At 39.1% G+C, this 13,882-nt stretch overlaps 1 protein-coding gene across 1 annotated transcript; it reads left to right on the top strand.

Annotated features, from left to right (window-relative positions):
- The first annotated feature begins 242 nt into the window (after positions 1–242).
- LOC117421827 (endothelial differentiation-related factor 1 homolog) lies at positions 243–9,486 on the top strand. Its single transcript, XM_034036224.3, has 5 exons — positions 243–475; positions 1,181–1,232; positions 5,573–5,733; positions 7,657–7,750; positions 9,134–9,486. Exons 1-5 carry the CDS (start codon positions 398–400, stop codon positions 9,193–9,195), a joined length of 447 nt encoding a protein of 148 aa, XP_033892115.1. The 5' UTR covers positions 243–397; the 3' UTR covers positions 9,196–9,486.
- Positions 9,487–13,882: the final 4,396 nt, after the last annotated feature.

Raw genomic sequence — 13,882 nt, 5'->3', positions numbered from 1 at the left:
TATTTTTTCTCTACATTGTATTACATTATTTACTTATATTTAAACTTACAAAGACATAGAGCAATACTGGCACAACTTTGTAGGTGTTTTTTTTCCCCACACACATATTTGTTTTCCTTTTGTAGAGATTGTATAGCTTGTAGTCCGTATGTACACTGCTGCTGAGTTTCTGGTAGGTTCTAGTACTGCAATTATATCCAAGCTATTAGTTCCTCCCCAAATGACGCATCAAACAAGACCCTCCCCTGGGGTAGTCTAGTAGTGTTAATGGAAAGTGTTTAAATAAAGCTAGATAGTAACGGCTGTGAGTGAGTATGTCACATTAGACACAGACACTTTTACAGATACATATTTACAATTGTAAGTGAATTAAAACCATACCATACCATACAATACAATGGCAGAAAGCGACTGGGATACTGTCACCGTCCTGAGGAAGAAGGGCCCGACCGCATCGCAGGCAAAATCCAAACAGGTAAACATATGGGTATTGTGATTACAAATAATGTTAGCACTGCTAGGAAACTGCACTTAGCTCGGTTTCAAGGTTTCAGTGGACCTTGGGATTCATAGAAGTGGGCCTCACGAATATTTGGGACGTGATTTTAACATATGAAGTTACAATGCATTGTGTTGGTGCTGTGTAAAGCACGGTGATTGTGTTAATGTATGTATCGGTTGAGATTACAGATTACTTTTTTTTTTGCTGATTAAATTAAAACTTTACTGATAACGAAACACGACTAGCAGAAACTGCCAGTTACAGTAATACAAGGCCTACGTGTGGCAATGCGGCGGCGTAAACTCTGTGGAATGTAATTGTTGTAGAACTAAGCATGTGCGCTAGTAAATGACTTTTTTTTTTTTCAAAAATATCTTTGTACGCCATTGCAGATAGTGCTTTTTTTAAAGCAAACTATATATTTACATTTATTTGGCTCATGTCCCTATTGCGTCATACACAGTCCGAGTCTTTGCTACATACCAGTTTGTTTTGATTGCAGTTTTAACAAAACAATCTCAAAATCCAAGGCCAAAACTACGGCCTGGAATATCTGAACTTAAAAATACACTTTGAACACACCTACAATTAAATACGATTTCTAAACCAGACAAACGAAATCGTATTAACATGGATGTGCATGCGGACTCTTGTAATTCCCCTGTTCCTTTCTTTTAGGCAGTCGCGTCAGCACAGAGAAGAGGGGAAGAACTCGAAACAACAAAAAAATGTAAGTGCTGTAGTTGAAGGGGATCTGTTATTGGGGTGGGGGCTGCTGCAGCCTTCAGCCTTCCCATTACTGTACTTAATAACAGTGTTGAATTCACACCCTGCATTGCATCAAAATATGTAAACATATGATGCACCAAAGGATTAGTGAACAAAATAAAACTGAAAAGCTACCGAAAATTATACATTTAACGTATAATACAAGCTACCCAACAAATGTTTCCAGAACAAATTGGTCTGTCACAAAGCAGCCAAAATTAAGAATTGGTTAATATTTTTCACAACAAGTGTATTTAGACCAATAAAATCTACATTGTGTACAGTTGTGTGTCTTCATGGCAAACATAGTTTTGGTGACAGAACTCAAGCTAAAAGATGGTTACATAAGTGTTTACAAATAAAGCTGGTCTGGAATGGAGATCCTGTCTGGTATTTGCAGCCTTACCCTTCTCAGATTCTTCTGCATACGGAACAGCCACATAGTAGTACTGGCTTTGCACATCTATCTTGTGTTGCGGCTGGTCAGTATTTATTCTGGTGTTGAATTGGATTTGTTTTTCAAATTTAACCTTTGGACTAGTCATTACATTTATATTGGTGTTTCCTGACAGTGACGGGATTGCATTATGCATTTCAATGCTAGAAACGGAAGCTTCCAGATCATTTGAGAGTGTTGTAAATTGCTCTGGTTAATACATTATTGCTTTGTAAAAACTGTTTTTAAGGGTGTAGTTTCACTAGGTAGTCATTACCAGAACTGAAAATACCATTGCTCCAGTATGACTACAGGCTACATTTTTATTAAGATTGTGTATCTGTTCATATTGTGTTTGTAAACATTTACTGTGTTACCAATATCACTGGTGTGCATAATGCTACACAGTGTTTTATAAAATGCCTTGGGTAAATTAAGTGCTGTGATTGGCTTAACAAGATCACATGGCTGTGCCGTAAGACAATTCTATGACATCATAGACCAACTTACTTACCTGATCTAATAATATTACTACACCTTAATAGTAAGGGGGGGAGGGACCTGAAGTTTTGCACAGAACAGAAACAAAAAACAAAACAAAATTATTTATTACGTTCTGGAATGAAAACGATATTCAAGGTTTTGTTTATCGGTTAATAACTCTTTTTTTCCGTTCCCTTTCAGCCTGTTTTCTGACTCCATTGTTTTCAAACATACAATAATTTGAAAAAAGCGCTCTTCCCATGGTCTCACACCTCGGTGGTCAAGGACAAAGCATTACATCACAGCCAGCTAATGAAATTCAACATTACATTTAGCTTGCTTATAAAAGCAACCAGCAGCGAATCAAATCGCACTATATTTAATTTTGCTTCAGTTCAGGCTTCTGGATCCATGTTACGTGATCGCTTAGAATAAACAGGTACTGTTAACTTACTAAGTTATGTACACAGAAAACAAGCTGTAAACGTGTGGCAAGTGAAGTGCTTTGTTAATAAACTGAGGTTTGCTAGTTATATTCCTGGAGATTAAAAGTCAATACATTTAAAGTAGCCTTGAGAAAACAGCAATTTTTATTATATAACGAATTTCTTTCGTTGTATTCTCAATCATTTATCAATTCATGATTTAATTGTTCAGTGTTTCACTTTCATTGTTATAGCCAAAAGATGTATGTAGGAGTTGCAACTGTTGAATTTGTTGTATGTCTTACTGTGAAACGTGCATACTGATGATAACAATGTCCCCTTTAATGCTTTAATAAAGTGTTCATACGTAATGCTACGATTGTCACTGAGCACAGAAATTGTGAATTAAAGTCTGAAAATGAATCTTGAAAATTTATATAAAAATAGTTTTGGTTCCTTTATTTACTTTTAAAATATGCATTACCATGCACTGAAAATATAAATCTGCGAGTATCTGTAAATTGTTTGGTTGTTTCATGCAACATTTATGTGTAGCTGCAGATGAGATAGCTGAGCGAGCAAGCATGTAAATCGGTGACAGCTAAAATGCAAGAAAAAATTCTGAGTTACTTGTTTTCTGTAAAGACAGAAGAACAAATGCAACAGAAGTTTACCAACTTATTGGCTTTTTTACAACATGCAGACAGCTAGCTGTGCAGCTTCACTATTTACTGTACGGGGCGCATCGTGTCGCATCCCTTTTGACTGCACAATGTGGTTGCAGCTGTTCGTATAAATATAATACTTAATACAAACTGCATTTGCGTAATTTGATAAATGTATATTTAAGTAGATGTGCTGAGTTTGAATCTCTATACAAGAGGATTTAAAAAAAAATCAAAAGCGACGCCGTTGCTCCGTCCTCTCAACCAAAATAGAACCTGAAAGGGATCATTTCAAACATTATTTAGAGAGATGCGGGTATGTGACAGTGAGTGAGAGATTTTAGGTATTTTACAATGACAAATGAAAGGGCTGTACGCCTTTCCAAAAAAGACATGCATTGCAAGATGTTCGCACAGGGTTGGAGACCCTACGAGGCTGAAGTTGGCTTCTTATTCGCCAGCTGCTTATTCGCAGGCTTTTAGTGCATAAATGTATTTGTCTACATTGAAGAAGTAGCCTTGAATTTAACGGGTTAAATCACGTTGGGCTGCTGATTTCTCTGCAGGTACCTGGCGAGGGGCCACTCCTCTGTAAGCTACACCTGTATTTAGCCCGGCCCAACATGGTTTACTGGGGCAGAACAGCAGGCAAACATGCCACATATGCCAATCACTCAGCTTCTTATTCGCTCTTTATGTATCTATGTTGAATAAGTAGCCTTGCATTTAACAGGTTAAATCATGTTGGGCCGGGCTAAATAAAGGTGTAGCTTGCAGAGTGGTTGCCCCTCGCCAGGTACCTGCAGAGAAATCGGCGGCCCAACGTGATTTAACGTGATCACCTGTTCTGTCAAATTATACTGTGGATGCTTCACAAACAGAACTGTTACTGCAGTGTTTAAAAATGTAAAATCCATTTTATACAAAGTCTCCCAGCTTTCTTGAAGGGATTTGTTTCCCTCGTTTCTTTTGTATTTGTTATGCTCTCGTTAGTATCTAAACCTAGTAGATACGGCATCCGTCAGTTCTGGCAGATTCTACTATACTTGCTGAAGCGGTTTTCTCCCACTGCTAATTTAAAAAAAAAAAGAAAAAAAAAAAGCCACCTAGCTAACAATATCTTCCCGAGGGCTACAGTTAAATGTAAAATGTCTTAAAATTGGAACTTTAGTGAAGACCGCATATGTACATGAGTACATTAATTATTGTAGCTAGTAATTCATAGCCAGCCAGAATTTTTGTAAATAGCAACACATGTAATGTACAATAATATAAACATTTTGTTGGTGTCATCAGTGTCAATTTCAGGCGGAGCTTCATGGTCAGCAAGGTAACACAGCTGAGACTGTTTTCCTCTGTACGGTAGTTACTCATTAACGAGGTGGAAACAGGTGGTTGATCGAACTGGTGGTTGATCAAGTGTTTATGAAGGTCCTTTGCAGCAAAATAAAATCTAAGCCATTTTTAGGGACCCCAACTGCTGTTGATTCCAACTTAGGCACTTCACTAGTTTCTAACCCTGTTGTTTAAATACTAATCTGGACTTTTGTACATTTAACATGCTTCAGAGTTGCTACAGCATCCATGAATTGAAGAAACAAAAAGGGCCCAGTTTTTCACTGTGGAAATCTGGACAGTGGGAGAAACTGAGGCTCTGACAGAAATTTGCTCAGGCACCAAAATCCAAGCCGAACTTGACAAATAGTAAAATATATTCTGTCTTTTCTTAAATTACTTTGTTTAATGCCGACGGGACCATGCAGAATTGCGTAATCTGCATTATTCTCCCACTGTAGGCATTCAGTACATATATTAATTAAAATAGTGACGTGCTCCCCCAGTGCTTTCTTCCACAGCAATATGTAACAATCTAAAACATGCTATATTAAAAACCGGAGCAATACATCAATAGCTGCCATCTTTCAGTATGCCTTGCAGGATATTGTAAACATCTGGTTCACACACGATATAAACGAGCCAAGTGCACTTAAACTGCGTTGTGAACACAAACGGACTTGGTCCTGATAAAAATGGAAAAGGACCAAAAAAACTAACTTTAGTTTGCATCCAAATGAACTCGTCCCTTTGCTCGCAGTGTGAACAGCAAGCACACTGATGCATTGTTTCAACCGAAACGATCCAGACTGAGTCAGTTTGAAACTGACCCAGTGTGAATGCAGTCTGAAAGGTGCTGAGAATTCCTGCAAAGTAATAGCATGAGGGGACTCCTAACCGCTGTTACATGAAGGATTTGCTATTTATATGTGTAACTTAAAATTACTTCTATGTTTAGGGTCTGCAGGACAAAACAAACAGCATCTGGTGACCAAAAACACAGCCAAGCTGGACCGGGAAACGGAGGAGCTTCACCATCAGAGGGTCCCATTAGAGGTGGGCAAAGTCATTCAGCAAGGAAGACAGAACAAAGGGATGACTCAGAAAGACCTGGCCACTGTGAGTATACGGCAGTTTTTTTGTTTGTTTTAAGATCCCTCACTAATATTTCAGGGATCGAAATTAACACCCGCCAAACGCGGGTTAATTTGGTCTGTGGCGCGTAAATTTCACATACTTCTATGCCACAGTGGCAGGTATGTTTTTGTATACTTTGAATGCCAGCAGCTCTGTGTCAGTGGTGTGAATTTGCGACAGACCGCTGTACCTTTTAATAAAAAGAAGCTGTTGGCTAAAACAACAAACTTGAAAAAATATGTCCCCACAATAAGCAGCACAACTTTTACTTTCGAATGGTCACGTATGAAAGTGATGTTGCTGACAACCAAACAAAAGAGAAGGAGGTGGTGCTTGCGCTGTGAAGTGATAGGACTAGTTTTCCATACAGTCCATCAGCATCTCTCTGTCATTTAAGAATTGAGGTTAGTTTGATATTTAATAAATTAAATCTAAAAGGATTTCTATAAACAGCTTCTGTTAAAGATAGTATAAATATTATCGGATGTCATTCTTTGTAAATCGCTGTTAATGAGAACTTGTAAATGCTTACTGCTAAATTAGCTGAAGCATTATTTACATGTGTTTTTCTGATTTTGATTTACAATAGTCAAATATGTAAATGTGTGGAAAATATTTTGCTGGATAACCGATCAAGAAAATAACTTACGTTTTCAGTGTCTGTGTATGAAGGGCATAGCAGGCTGCTGGTCAGACTGAGTGCTGCAGGAAACTTAGGTTCAAACACGTCGTGGCCTGCACTGCCTTTCTCTCTGTGATTTACTTTACAAATAAAAATGCTGCCACAGAAAAGCAAAAACAGTTCAGAAACGCTAGCAATAAAAATGTGCATTATAAATATCATATGGGAGATACTGAAATTGAAGAAGGAATCTATGAAAAAGACCTGGGAGTCTTCAGAAATGTCTTCATCTAGACAATGTGGGGAAGCTATATAAAAAAGGCCAACAAGATGCTAGGTAATGTTAAAACTTTACAATGCATTAGTAAGACCTCATCTAGAATATTGTGTTCAGTTTTGGTCACCTCGTTACAAAAAGGATATTACTGCTCTAGAAAGAGTGCAAAGAGCGACCAGAATTATCCCGGGTTTAAAAGGCATGTTGTATGCAGACAGGCTAAAAGAATTGAATCTGTTCAGTCTTGAACAAAGAAGACTACGTTGCAATCTGATTCAAGCATTCAAAATTCTTAAAGGTATTGACAATGTCGACCCAGGGGACTTTATCGACCTGAAAAAAGAAACAAGAAACAAGGACCAAGGGTCACAAATGGAGAGTAGATCAAGGGGCATTCAGAGCAGAAAATAGGAGGCACTTTTTTACACAGAGAATTGAGGGTCTGGAACCAACTCTCCAGTAATTTTGTTGAAGCTGACACCCTGGGATCCTTCAAGAAGCTGCTTGATGAGATTCTGGGATCAATAAGCTACGAACAACCAAACGAGCAAGATGGGCCGAAATGGCCTCCTCTCATTTGTAAACTTTCTTATGTTCTTATATGTATGATTCTTCCAGAAAGGGCTGGTGACTGTGCAGTTTGTGGGCATGCATTCTGTGGAGAGGGCAGATTCCCAACACATCTCAGAAACTATATCTTCACTCATGAGGCAGATTGTTTCAGACCCTGTTGAGACTGCTCATAAATGTTGCTAGTGCATGGAAAAGTTAATTTCAAACCCTGTGTTTTGTAGGGTGCACAATGTTACAACTTTTAACAATATTTTAATAATAAGACCTCTTGTCATAAGAACTTAAGGTTAAGTAGGCTTTGTTTGATTTACAGGGGTGGTTGATGTGCTTTATCAGTAAACTTAAAATCAGTTTAAAGATTAACGAGCACTGAACATATTTTAATCAAATTGTGTTTTGTAGTAACCTGTGTTTTTGTTTTCTTTTTTGATAGAAAGTCAATGAAAAGCCCCAGATCATTGCAGATTATGAATGTGGGCGAGCCATTCCCAACAATCAGGTCATGGGCAAGATTGAGAGAGCCCTTGGTGAGTAACTGTCAATAAGCATCTCTGTCTTATGCTGGTTTTATGAATTTCTTTTGCGTCTAGTACTTTGTTTCACTTGAAATGGAGACACGCGTCCATGTTGGATTACCTGAGTGGATCCTTTGTGCATTTTTGAACTACATCCTGGAAATAAAATTCCAGCCATCAAAGTGCAACTTGAAACAAAACAACTTATTTTCAAAACACTGCAGAAATCAAGATTTACCTGCTCACTGCAACATAAGTGACCTGTCATTCAAATACTTCCACCTTATTGCTGGAGGAGATCGACACTTGCGTTGGCTGTTTTTCAGATTTTGTTATTTTACTAATTTTTACAATACAATAACATAACCTAAAAAAATGTATGAATAAGTAACCTACGCAAAATGCCAGAACGACAGTTTGGGTTGACTTGGCTTTTGGTTAGGAACAGGGCACAAGGCAACCAAACACTGGTTCTGGCCTCGGTTCACAACTAGCGTGGTATTTAATTAACTGTATACAGTTACCGTTGCTGTGTCATTTTACGAAATTAAAAAAATTATATTTTAGACATCTTTCAAAAAACAATCATTAAACATGTGTAACTCTGGTAGGCATTCATCCCAGATGACACTGCTCCATGTGATGCCAGGCAGACTGTATCAAAGCAGTCTGAGCAGCTACTCTGGGCAACTCTCAAATCAGAATAGGGGCACCTGACTGGAAACAATTAAGACAGTAATTCCAAAATTTTAGTCTTGGGATAGATCTGAGTTGCCTGAAGCACTTCATAATGCTGAAAAAAGTACTGAAAGTTATTTCAGATGATCTGGAAAGATCAGAAAAAGCAAGGACCAGTACATCTGGCTGGCGAGTATATATTTGGGCAGGGGTTAATTTGTAAACAAAAAGGTACCGGATCTTAATTCAGGAAAGGGATAGCATTTTTGTTTATATATTTAATGTACTGACCTTGATTTACAGTAGTTCATGTATACAATTCATGTTATCTGCTTGTGGATTGGTTTTGGCGCCCTGTTGGTGTCGGTAGCTGCATGCTGACCTTTGCCTAGCCATGTTTAACTATCTTTTATTTATTTTATTTTTTTATATGGCTCATCTTTTGGAAATCGTTTACAAAAAGGTACCGGGTCTTGGATCTGGTGCGATCTGGCACAAGCGAACCTCTGTATTTGGGGTTTAGTATACTTGTCTCATACAGCCTACAAACAACATTTTAGAAGAACTGTCTTGCTTGTTCATTTGAAAGTTATTGAGCAGGTTTGTGTAGGAAAGCTATACATATTTTTGACTACAGCTTGTGTGTTTCTCAGGGATTTGGTTTCCATACAGTGTTAGTGTTGTGCTGATGTCACAGTTTTGACTTCTATTTTCCAGGCCTGAAGCTTCGTGGGAAGGAGGTTGGGCTTCCCCTCGAGGCGGGACCAAAAAAGAAATGAACACAAAGCCTCGAAGTCGGCTCCCGTTTCCAGGGGGGCTGATCTCGTCTGGTTTTACCTCTTGAAAACCAGAATCTCCATTGCCAAGCTGAATATTGGAGGGTCTCAGACTTGCTTTAAAAAAAATACTATCTTCCATGGCTGTGATGTAAAAAATGGGTGTTGGTATGGTGTGGGCGATCGGAGGATGATGTGTTCTCTTTAATTTGTGGCTGAAGTCTGTATTCCAGGATTTTATCATGGCCGTTTTGACTGAGTGCAAATCTTTTTTTTTTTTTTTTTTTTTTTTTTTTTAAAGAATAATTTAAGTTGCCTCCATTTTAGCTGTGCTTTATAGTCTCTCGTTTCTTTGAATCGTGGGGATACTTGTTCACTTCAGCTGGGGACAATTCCAAGTACTTTTGTTTGTTTTGGAGAAATAAAAATTGGAACCTTTTGGCATTTCGTGTCTGTGTTTATGTGGCTTATTTGATGCATCTCCAATACACAAATGATACGTTTTATTAACCTGCACTATGTAAGGTATTTCACAGGCTAAATGGGTAAATCAGCCAAATACCTCCTGGATGGAGCACTGGGTAAATCAGCCATTCCTCCTGGATGGAGCACTAGGTAAATCAGCCATTCCTCCTGGATGGAGCACTGGGTAAATCAGCCATTCCTCCTGGATGGAGCACTGGGTAAATCAGCCATTCCTCCTGGATGGAGCACTAGGTAAATCAGCCATTCCTCCTGGATGGAGCACTGGGTAAATCAGCTTCTTATTTTTACACCCACTCTTTGTTGTTTTTGGCTTTGTGATCGAATGTACCGGTACGTTCGCTGCCCTCTGGTCCCCAAGGAGTATGAACGTACCGGTATGTGATGCAACTTTAAACTTGAATTACTGAGCCTACAAAACCCCTGATCACATAATATTCTAACAGTAGGTTTCTGTAATACCTTTTATTGGTCTCTTGTGGCCTCTGCCAGATATTGACTGAATTACATACAATAAACCCAGTCACAAAATTGTCAACAATGTCTATAAACTGTCAAAAATTGCTCAGTGAGAAAGAAATATTAGAAATAATACTGAATTCAGATTCTGATATAAATTCAAACGCATACAATTCTTCCACTGAATCGGATGTCAATAAGAGTGTCAGTGAAAATGATTTACCATCAACGTCAAGTGACAGGCGTCCAGCGACGAGATGGCGCAAAACTCAGGGAACCTGGAATCCTGGGGACTTCACTCCAAAGAAATTCAGGTTTGATTCGTCACAGTCTGGCCTGAACAAAGATATTCTCTGCCTGCTGACCCAAGCGAGGCGGATTGCTTAAAATTGTTCTTTGATGAAGAGACTGTGTCATATATTAAAGACGAGACGAATAAGTTTGCCAGGAAACAGAGAGAACACTCAGCTGAGTGTCAAGTCAAAGCTCCGTAAGTGGGTGGACACAACAATGTTTGAAATGTACATCTTTCTGGCTACCATTCTGCTCATGGGCTTGATCCGAAAAAAATCCCTGAAAGAGTACTGGTCCACTGATCCTGTTATGGCAACTCCTTTCTTCTCTACCCTTTTCTCTTGATCGCTTCTTTCTGCTCCTAAGGGCTCTTCATTTCTCTGATAAGAACACAGCACAGATCGTAGACCCCCTGAACAAAATCAGAAAAATTGTAACTGACCTCCAAGAAAAGTTTACTCGAGTTTTCTACTCTTTCCAAGATGCGCATTGATGAGTCGCTTATGCTGTTGAAGGGAAGACTCATTCAAGCAGTACATTCCCTCAAAGTGACATTGTTTCTGCATCAAATTGTTCATCATCTGCGATGTGAAGACCGGGTACATTATGAATTTTGTTGTTTATACTGGTGGCACTACTGATATTCTTCATGACACAGATATTGGTGCATCCGGGTCTGTTGTCCTTAAGTCTCATGAAGCCTCACCTGGGCAAAGGCCACATTGTCTACACAGATAATTAGTATAACAGCCCAGCCCTATTTGAGTGTCTGTACAGCCAAGACACAGATGCGTGTGGCACCGTGCGATCCAACAGAAAAAGAATGCCCTAGTTCAAAACAAAATTAGAAAAAGGCGAAGTCCAGTTTATACACACAGACAAGTTGCTGGCTGCTAAGTGGCATGACAAATAGATGTATCCTCATATCCTCATCTCTGTGCATAGGCCTGTGATGAAAGTGACCAACAAAGTTGATCACGCCACTGGGGATAACAAGGTGAAACCAGAGTGTGTGCTGGAGTTCAACCTGAAAATGGGCTCGGTGGACAAATTGGACATGTAAATTAGTTTTGTCGATTGTGCAAGGAAGTCTCTCAAGTGGTACAAAAAGTTATTCTTCATCCTCCACAAAAAAACTGTCACGTTCAGCAAGTTCAGACAAAGCCTCTCTCACTCCCTCCGCCCCCACCACCTGTTTCCCCGGATATGAATTATTTGTGTCTCTCGCTCTCGCTGTTAGGACGTGTTGTTGTGGTTGTTCCATCCCGTTGTTTATTGTTTTTGTTTATTGCCTTCTTATTGTTTTTTTAGTAAAAACCTTTCCCTATGACAAAATAAAAATTAATATTTATTTGTTTTATTTATTTACGGTAAAAATTATTTGTTTACATCTTTTTATAGCAATGCAAATAAACTGCTAATAAGCCTACTAACAAAATCTATCGAGATCTGTCTATGTGCTGTCTGTAAATAGTTATTTAATGAACTGTAATCAATACATTTCTCTCTTGTCTGTATTTCGTCAGCATTCATTACATACATACTGAACAAAGATATAGCTTCCAGCATGTTTGTACGCTGTACTCGTAATAATCAAGCGCGTGCAGAAGACAGAAAAAAAACTCACTCCTGTAGGGCCGGCAGGGCATTTTAGAACTCACTACTCAAAGGGTTAATTAGCTCCCTGGTATTATTTTGTGGATGAACCCAGAATGATTTGCTCAATATAACAGTTAGTCAGTTTAATATTGGGGCTGTCAAGCGATTACAAAAAAAATAATAATCTCCAAAGAATTAACGTGTTCATCACAAGTTAACTGCGATTAATTGACAGCCCTGTTTAATATGAATACTTTATTAGACTTGCAAAACAGCATGCAATACAAAAAAGGTATTGCCAATTTTGGAGACATTGTAGCAGTCTTCTCTTCCTCTGGTCTAACAAGAGAGCCCTTTTATACCTAACCTGAGGTTACATTATTCTTTAAGAATTCTTTCTTTTTGTAACTGTTCTCCAGTGCAGCTTGCCATCCTCCCATAACTTTTCTCTTGGTCCTTCTAATTTTCTAAGATAAACACTCATGATTCATGCATCTGACACACGCACCCTGCTAATAAGATATATTCAAACAAAAGATTGCAAGACACAGATATTGGTACAGAAGATTGCAAGACACTGACAACTTTCATTTCTCATGCTGAAATAAGAAATGTGTCCTTCACGGTACCTTTCTACAAGCCTGCCTACATTGAGTTAAAGAAATCACACAGACAAAGCATAGCAACATAGAAGATAGAAAAGCAATACAAAAACAACTCCTCTGGACAGTGTGTCAGGACAGTGTTTCAGCACAGTGTCAGGACAGCGTGTCAGGACAGTGTTTCAGTGCAGCATGTCAGGACAGTGTTTCAGTGCAGCATGTCAGGACAGTGTTTTAGAGCAGCGTGTCAGGACAGTGTTTCAGCGCAGTGTGTTAGGACAGCGTGTCAGGACAGTGTTTCAGCGCAGTGTGTCAGGACAGTGTGTCAGGACAGTGTTTCAGCGCAGCGTGTCTGGACAGTGTTTTAGCGCAGTGTGTCAGGACAGCGTGTCAGGACAGCGAGTCAGGACAGTGTTTCAGCGCAGCGTGTCAGGACAGTGTTTCAGCGCAGCGTGTCAGGACAGTGTTTCAGCGCAGCGTGTCAGGACAGTGTTTCAGCGCAGCGTATCAGGACAGCGTTTCAGCGCAGTGTGTCAGGACAGCGTGTCAGGACAGCGAGTCAGGACAGTGTTTCAGTGCACTGTGTCAGGACAGTGTTTCAGCGCAGCGTGTCAGGACAGCGAGTCAAGGCTCCAGGGCTGCAGAGATAATGCAGCAACAAATAAACCAACAAGAAGAGCGATTCCAGCCTCGGAAATGTGAAACAGTTCATCATTAAACAGTTTGAGATACTCAGTAATATATTATAATTTTTTTAATCTGTGATCTTTCTTTTGTGCATTTTCATTTACAGTGCCTATAGAAAGTATACACCCCCTTGAACTTTTTTCATGCATTTAAATGAGGATTTTTTTCCACTTACCTACACACCATACTCCACACTGTTAAGGGGAAAAAAGTTTTTATTGAAAAAAATATTAAATATTAAAAATACAAAACTGAAATATCATAATTGGATAAGTTAATACTTGGTGGAAGCACCTTTGGCAGCAATTACAGCTGTGAGTCTGTTGGGATGGGTCTCTACCAAATTTGCACACCCAGATTTGTCAATATTTTACCATTATTCTTTAGAAAACTGTTCAAGCTCTGTCAAGTTCCTTGGGGAGCGTGGATGGACAGCAATCTTCAAGTCATGCCACAAATTTTCGATTAGATTTAGGTTGGGGCTCTGACTGGGCCACTCAAGGACATTTAACTTTTTGTTCCTTAGCTGTAGTTTAGGCTGATATTTGGGGAAGGGGTTATTGAAT

This window comes from Acipenser ruthenus, chromosome 15 (genome assembly GCF_902713425.1).
Source record: "Acipenser ruthenus chromosome 15, fAciRut3.2 maternal haplotype, whole genome shotgun sequence".
Lineage (NCBI taxonomy): Eukaryota > Metazoa > Chordata > Actinopteri > Acipenseriformes > Acipenseridae > Acipenser > Acipenser ruthenus.
The sequence above is the reverse complement of the archived record's forward strand: the minus strand, read 5'-3'. Positions and strand labels throughout refer to the sequence as shown.

Excerpts from the sequence above, each read along its gene's own strand:
- LOC117421827 (XM_034036224.3), top strand. The coding sequence starts at position 398 with ATGGCAGAAAGCGACTGGGATACTGTCACCGTCCTGAGGAAGAAGGGC. Across the intron at positions 476-1,180 it reads CGCAGGCAAAATCCAAACAG|GCAGTCGCGTCAGCACAGAG; the intron begins GTAAACATATGG and ends CCTTTCTTTTAG. Across the intron at positions 7,751-9,133 it reads CAAGATTGAGAGAGCCCTTG|GCCTGAAGCTTCGTGGGAAG; the intron begins GTGAGTAACTGT and ends TCTATTTTCCAG.